General features: G+C 47.8%; 1 protein-coding gene across 2 annotated transcripts in view; it reads right to left on the bottom strand.

The window, feature by feature from the left end:
- Window positions 1–7,500, bottom strand: part of ehbp1 (EH domain binding protein 1) — a 286,125-nt gene that overhangs the window by 44,407 nt on the left and 234,218 nt on the right. For both annotated transcript variants that reach the window (XM_063192821.1, XM_063192822.1), the window contains exon 21: window positions 3,285–3,402. In XM_063192821.1, the coding sequence (XP_063048891.1) occupies window positions 3,285–3,402 (118 nt within the window). The remainder of the gene's footprint in view (window positions 1–3,284; window positions 3,403–7,500) is intronic.

Genomic DNA, 7,500 nt, shown 5'->3' on the forward strand with positions numbered 1-7,500 from the left:
CCTGTGCCATCAACAATTTGGGACATGACATGACATTGTACGGTATTTATTCAGAGTGAGTATGTTTAAAGTGAAGCCACAGGAGTGATGTGGTGTTATGACACCTTGCTGAAGGGCTCCAACTGAAGGGGCCATGGATAAATGTGCATGAGATATTAATTATGTGCAAAAGGTCTTGTGTTTGACAACGGGTGGTGAGTAATGGTGTGCGTGTGTGTGTGTGTGTGTGTGTGTGTGTGTGTGTGTGTGTGTGTGTGTGTGTGTGTGTGTGTGTGTGTGTGTGTGTGTGTGTGTGTGTGACTGGAGGAGGTGGACTAAACTGGAGGCTATGAATGACATATTTACAGCTGTGTGTGTGTGTGTGTGTGTGCGTGTGTGTGTCTGTGTGCGTGTGTGTGTCTGTGTGCGTGTGTGTGTCTGTGTGCGTGTGTGTGTCTGTGTGTGTGTGCGTGTGTGTGTCTGTGTGAGTGTGTGTGTCTGTGTGAGTGTGTGTGTCTGTGTGAGTGTGTGTGTCTGTGTGTGTGTCTGTGTGTGTCTGTGTGTGTGTGTGTGTGTGTGTGTGTGTGTGTGTGTGTGTGTGTGTGTGTGTGTGTGTGTGTGTGTGTGTGTGTGTGTGTGTGTGTGTGTGTGTGTGTGTGTGTTCAAAATGCATGGCAAACATGAGACAATCTCCGCTTGGAGGGTTGACGCTCTGGGAGAAAAGGGCAGCCTCAAAAGTTGGGGACTAACAGCACTATAACAGCCTGTAGCAGTCCCTTTTACACACAACACACATGCACGCAGACACAGCTCTTTAGCGTATTTCTGCACTTGCCAAATGCCACCCATAGCAGACACTCGCACAGTAATTACTTTAAACTACCTTCACCTTCAAACTTCCTCTTGCCCCAAAACACACAAGCACGCACGCACTCACACCAAGCACGCACGCACGCACTGCACTAGTGGTGGTTCACTGTAGCTCCTGGCTCTAGGCCCTGCCGTGAAGGAGCAGGTGCTGCTAGAACTGCAAATCACCTGTACACAGGTGCTGATGCAGAGATGCCCATCACCTGCAGGCTAGGGAGAAGGGGCTGAGCCTGTGTATGTCTGTGTGTGTGTCTGTCTGTGTGTGTGTGTGTGTGTGTGTGTGTGTGTGTGTGTGAGTGTGAGTGTGAGTGTGTGTGTGTATGTGTGTGTGTGTGAGTGTGTGTGTGTGTATGTCTGTGTGTGTGAGTGTGAGTTTGAGTGTGAGTGTGAGTGAGTGAGAGATAGAGAGAGAGAGAGAGAGAGAGAGAGAGAGAGTGTGTGTGTCTGAATGTATGTGTCTGTCTGTTGGTGTGTGCGCGCGTCCGTGTGTGTGTGAGTGTGTGTTTTATTCTATGGTTTATTATTGCTTGCTAAGGGGGAAGTGCATCCCACCCCCCCCCCCCCACAGATACAGACAACCCTCCCTCCCCCACACACTGGACATATGATTTTTAAACTACAAGAAGGAGAACACAAATGCTATGACTGACTACCCCCTCCCCTCCTTTCCTTCCACCCTTTTCTTTTTTTGCCATATCTCTTTCCCTTCCTCCTTTCATTTCCCAAAACCAAATCACAGGAGAGGGGGGTTGGGGAGAGAGGGATGAAGATGGATTTTTTTGGACGGGTGAGGAGGGGTGTTCAGGGAAGATTTGGGAGAGGAAGAGAGTGATAGAAGGAGAGAAAAAGAGGGAGAGAGAGAGAGATAGAAAGTGAGTGGAAGAGAGAGAGAGAGAGAGAGAGAGAGAGAGAGAGAGACAGAGAGAGAAAAAGAAGAAGAAGAGGAAGAAAAGATTTTTGTTGGTATCAGTAAACGGGTCGTCGTTCTCCAATTTCAGCTTACTGAGTCAATGGAGCCTCTCCTCCTGCTCGGCACAGTGTTTCATGTCCCCTTTTTACCCAGGCTTTAGCCAGACACATCTGCTCCCTCTGCCAGATCGCTACCGCACCAAACAACTCACTTCTTTTGCCTGCCTGCCTGCGTGTGTGCGCGCGTGTGTGTGTACTGTAGTGTGCATGTGTGTTTGGCGTATTTGTGTGTGTGTGTATGTGTGTGTGTGTGTGTGTGTGTGTGTGTGTGTGTGTGTGTGTGTGTGTGTGTGTGTGTGTGTGTGTGTGTGTGTGTGTGTGTGTGTGTGTGTGTGTGTGCACCTCTTGCATCATTTTATTTCATTTTTCTCCTTTCAGGGGGGTCCAAGTCCCCATAGCCCCCACTCCCTCCATCCCCCCCTCCAGCCTTCTCCTGTAGTTACACCCCCTGACACCCCCACATGTACACCCACCACCCAATCTTACCCCAACAAGCACCCACCCCCACCCCCTTCCCCCCTCTCTTATTCCAACTTCCCACCCTGCCTTACTCCCCATTGTACGCCCCCCCCAGCTCCTCCATGTACCCCCAACCCCATCTTTCCCCAGCACCGCCGCCTCCCCACCACCCCCATATCCCCAGTCCCCGCCCCCCTCCCTCTCCCCCAGCTGCAGCCTATCAATGGAGGCCAGAGATGTATTGGGGCTGTGCATGGCTGAGCGCGCGGCGCTGTTCAATAGTTGCTGGCTCACGGCCCCTATCAGGGCCAGTTATCGTTCCCCGCGAAGGCTCCCTTATCGCCGGGGACCAGAGAGGTTGCTGCCATCCGCAGCCTTTTCATTTTCCCGGCCAGCTCCTTCTTTTTTTTTTCTTTCTTCCTTCCTTCCTTGCTGCTTCCCTTCCTTCCTTCCTTCCTTCTTCTTCAGCTTCTTCTCCCTCCTCTCTCTCCCCGTCCTTCTCTCCCTCTCTCTCTGTCAGCAGCTCTCTTTTCCTCTCAACCTCTTTCCTCTCTCTCTCTCAACCTCTCACCCCTTCTCTGTCTGTCTCTCTCCCTTGTCTGTCTGTCTCCCTCCATTCTGTCTCTTACAAACACCACTTGCCTCTCTCTCTCTCTCTCTCTCTCTCCTGTAATGCCTTCCCCCATCTCTCTCTCCCTTCTCTCACACACTGTCTGTCTGTCTGTCTGTCTGTCTGTCTGTCTGTCTGTCTGTCTGTCTGTCTGTCTCTCTGTCTCTCTGTCTGTCTCTCTCTCTCTGTCTGTCTCTCTCTCTCTCTCTCTCTCTCTCTCTCTCTCTCTCTCTCTCTCTCTCTCTCTCTCTCTCTCTCTCTCTCTCTCTCTCTCTCTGCCCCCCCCTTTTTTTACTAACATTCAGGGCTTCAAAAAGATTCACACTTCCCAAACTCCATAAGAGTTTGTGAACGCTCAATTTGCCAAAACTGTTTACAGTGTAATTGGGCTCCGTACCTGTGTCCATGAGATAGCGCAGCCTCTTCTCCACGCGTGCCGCCCGGGTGTCAATTTGCCTCTGCTCGCTCTCCAGCGCTGCCAGCTCCCCCACCACATACTGACTGGTGTCTTTGAACTGCCAAACACAAGAACAGACACACGCACACACGCAGAAAAAGGGAAGAGCGGGGAAAGGAAAAAGGACAAAAAAAGGAACGGTGGGGGTGGTGGTGAGTGGGGGGAGAGAGAGAGAGAGAGAGAGAGAGAGAGAGAGAGAGAGAGAGAGAGAGAGAGAGAGAGAGAGAGAGAGAGAGAGAGAGAGAAGGGAATGAAGAGAGAGAAAGGAGGGAGATGGTGAGCGAGAGAGAAGAGGAGAGAGAGAAGGAGGGAAGAGCAAGGGATGAAGGGAGAGAGGGGGGATGGATGGATGGAGGGATGAAGTGAGAGAGAGGAAGAGGGAGAGAGGTACGGAGGGGGGAGTGAAAAAAAAACACATTGTTAGGTCTGAGTCATGTACAGTATTTAACAGTACATTTGTCTTTTCATTCCAACTGTCATTATTTACAACACATAAAAGGAGAAGAAAAACAGAAGGTGAGCAATGCAGGGGATGGACAGATGCAGCAACAGCTCCTCAAATGGACAGAGCAGCAACAGCTACTGCTGAAATACAATTATGCAAGAGGTGCATAAACAGGGTCACGGCCAGGGAAGATGACAGGGCGGGACAAAGGGGTATGTTGTCCCAGGCCCAGGGGAAAAGGGGGCCCAGAATTGGGTCTTCATTACATTATATGTATTGGGTCGGGGGCCCATTTAGTTTATTTTGTCCCAGGCCTGACCAAAGCTGTCAGCAGCCCTGGTCATGGCACGCGCGCGCACGCACGCACGCTACCTGGCTAACGCCACACTGTTTGAAGATGACTCCAACACTAAATGCTGGGTGGCATTCTGAATGGAATCTAATTGCTCCATGTTTCGTGAAAAACAAATCAAGGCGTGCACCACTCAAAACTGCTTTGGTGAGTGTGTATGCTTGTGCGAATCGCTGTTGTTTGTATGTGTGTGTAGGTATACGTGTGTGTGTGTGTGAACTGGTATATGTTGAGCATGTGTGCCTGTGTGTCTGTGTGCGGTATACCACCATGTGTGTTTGTGCGTCTGTCTGTGTGTCTACCTGTGTGTGCGCGTGCGCGCGTGCTTGTGTGTGTGTGCGTATGTCATGTGCATGTTAATAAGTATGCGCTGAGGCAGAGGTTGACAGTAGTGAGACAGGGTGGGGTGAGAGAGAGAGAGAGAGAGAGAGAGAGAGAGAGAGAGAGAGAGAGAGAGAGAGAGCGAGAGAGAGAGAGACAGAGAGAGACAGAGAGAGAGAGAGCGAGAGAGAGAGAGAGAGAGAGAGAGAGAGAGAGAGAGAGAGAGAGAGAGAGAGAGAGAGAGGTTATTAAAATGAAAATGAATGTATGACTGCAGGTCCTGGCCGGTGAGCGCTGTGAAATAATCTAGATTTCTAATCCAGGCTTACATCCCTCTGCACCTCTATATGTACACGCATGCACACATATGCCTGCATACATACATATATATGCATATGCATTTACACACACACACACACACGCACACGCACGCGCACACGCACACACACTTTCACTTCTTTCTCTGTTTTACTTTTCTCACGCTTTTATGCACTGTAATTACTTAGCAAAGCTTCTCATTTGCAACTACACATAAACATTTTCTCTTATACGCGCCCAATCTTAAATTATCTATATAAGTGTTGTGTGTAGCTGTGTGTCTGTGTGTGTGTAGGTGTAGGTTTAGGTGTGTGTGTAGGTGTGTTTGTAGGTGTATGTGCGTGCGTGCGTGTGTGCGTGTGTGTGTGTGTGTATGTAGGCGTGTTGGGTTGCAGGCGCGGAGTGGACATCGGGAGATCGGGGACTTGTCCCGGTGGGCCGCGGCCGCGAAATATATCACAATGGCCGTGTTAGGTTCTCAGCCGGCCTCAAAGTGTTCAGCCGTATTACATTGTCAGCTGGCCCCAAAATGTTTCGATGTCATAGCTAAGCTGAACTGACTACGATTCAATTCTAATTCTAACAGAGGTTGACTCACCAGTATATATACCGTTTACCCGACCGCAATACCTCAGTGACGGTGTCAAACAGTAAATTGGCCACACCCCTTCTCTACTGATAATGTTCATACACCGTAGATCGCGGAAGTTTACTAGATCTTAGTAACATAGTTTCGTTTTCAGTATTTCAAGAACCTGTGATATTTAGATTGGTTACCAAGTAATGGAAAAAATAGTCAGTTGTGATTTATTTTTCGATTTCCACATGACTGTTACAGTTTACAGTCTGCCACTCCAGATTCACTTGTTCTGTGGTTATTGACTTGGGTTACGAACAGACTCCACCAAGTGGTAAGGAAGTGAACTGCAGCTAAGCAGGAAAACACGTTGTACATGTTTTGATGGCATTGGTTTGTTAGAACTAGCGGTATATCTCCTTACAGTCGAAATAATGTTATATCATACATACAGGCGCGGAGTGGAGATCGGGGACTTGTCCCGGTGGGCCGCGGCCGCGAAATATATCACAATGGCCGTGTTAGGTTCTCAGCCGGCCCCAAAGTGTTCAGCCGTATGACATTGTCAGCTGACCCCAAAGTGTTTCGATGTCATAGCTAAGCTGAACTGACTACGATTCAATTCTAATTCTAACAGAGGTTGACTCAACAGTATATATACCGTTTACCCGACCGCAATACCTCAGTGACGGTGTCAAACAGTAAATTGGCCACACCCCTTCTCTACTGATAATGTTCATACACCGTAGATCGCGGAAGTTTACTAGATCTTAGTAACATAGTTTCGTTTTCAGTATTTCAAGAACCTGTGATATTTAGATTGGTTACCAAGGAATGGAAATATTAGTCAGTTGTGATTTATTTTCCGATTTCCACATGACTGTTACAGTTTACAGTCTGCCACTCCAGATTCACTTGTTCTGTGGTTATTGACTTGGGTTACGAACAGACTCCACCAAGTGGTAAGGAAGTGAACTGCAGCTAAGCAGGAAAACACGTTGTACATGTTTTGATGGCATTGGTTTGTTAGAACTAGCGGTATATCTCCACTTGAAGGACAACACCGGAGCAGCACAGATGTATTTCTTTGTGTTTTTATTCAAGTGCACAACATGACTAACGTTTCGATGGTTAGACTATCTTCATCAGAGTCCATGGAGTCCATGGACTCTGATGAAGATGGTCTAACCATCGAAACGTTAGTCATGTTGTGCACTTGAATAAAAACACAAAGAAATACATCTGTGCTGCTCCGGTGTTGTCCTTCAAGTGAAGATTTCCTGCCTCTCTCCCGTCGATGCACCAGATGATAAAGCAGAAGCGCGAGGAACTACCCTTTTGCTAGCGGTATATCTCCTTACAGTCGAAATAATGTTATATCATACATATATTTACGTATATATGGCACATTTAGGATGTAGCCTATGTAATGTCTGAAGAAATGGAACAAATTAATTACCACACAAGATTCTGATGTGAGCAGTGCTGGGTGTGTAGCCTAAACTGTGGATTAAAATGTAATTGCAAGAAACAGACATTTGCTGCGACGAAGACAGCATTTTAAGGTAGGCCTACATCGTTTGGTTATTAATTTTGTTGACTTATGGTTGTGCTTTGAAGTAGCCTAGGTTTGGCTTAGTTGCTGCATAGTGGGTTTATTGCACAATGTAGACAGACTTTTTCTAAGCTATAGCCTTTCTAAAAATCCCCACACTCAAAACATTGTGCCCGTGCTCATCCTGTCTTCCTTAAACGATATTTCAATAGGCCTACAAACTGTCAAAATGACAGTGGAGTGCACATTTTCATGGAACAGTAGCGTGATGTAGCCTAACCTGCAATGTTCTATGGTGAATGCTTTGGACTGTGATGATGGCTGTGTAGGCCTATTTCATCAAGTGTAGGCTACAATTCTCCACTTCAGGTTGATATTTTGACAACACTAATGTCTACATGTAGTAGACCTACGACTGCAGATTTCGTGGTTTTTGTCTTTTTGGTTAGGGAACCATGTTGTTCGCGTTGGTTTTTTTGTTTTTTGTTTTGGTGTTGGTGGGGGGGTAAAAAGGGCCGCTAAGGGAAAAATTCTCCCGGTGTGAATACTCTTCCCACTCCGCCCCTGCTTGGGGTGTAAATGTGTGTG

The sequence above is a fragment of the Engraulis encrasicolus genome, unplaced genomic scaffold (genome assembly GCF_034702125.1).
Source record: "Engraulis encrasicolus isolate BLACKSEA-1 unplaced genomic scaffold, IST_EnEncr_1.0 scaffold_25_np1212, whole genome shotgun sequence".
Taxonomy (NCBI): Eukaryota; Metazoa; Chordata; class Actinopteri; order Clupeiformes; family Engraulidae; genus Engraulis; species Engraulis encrasicolus.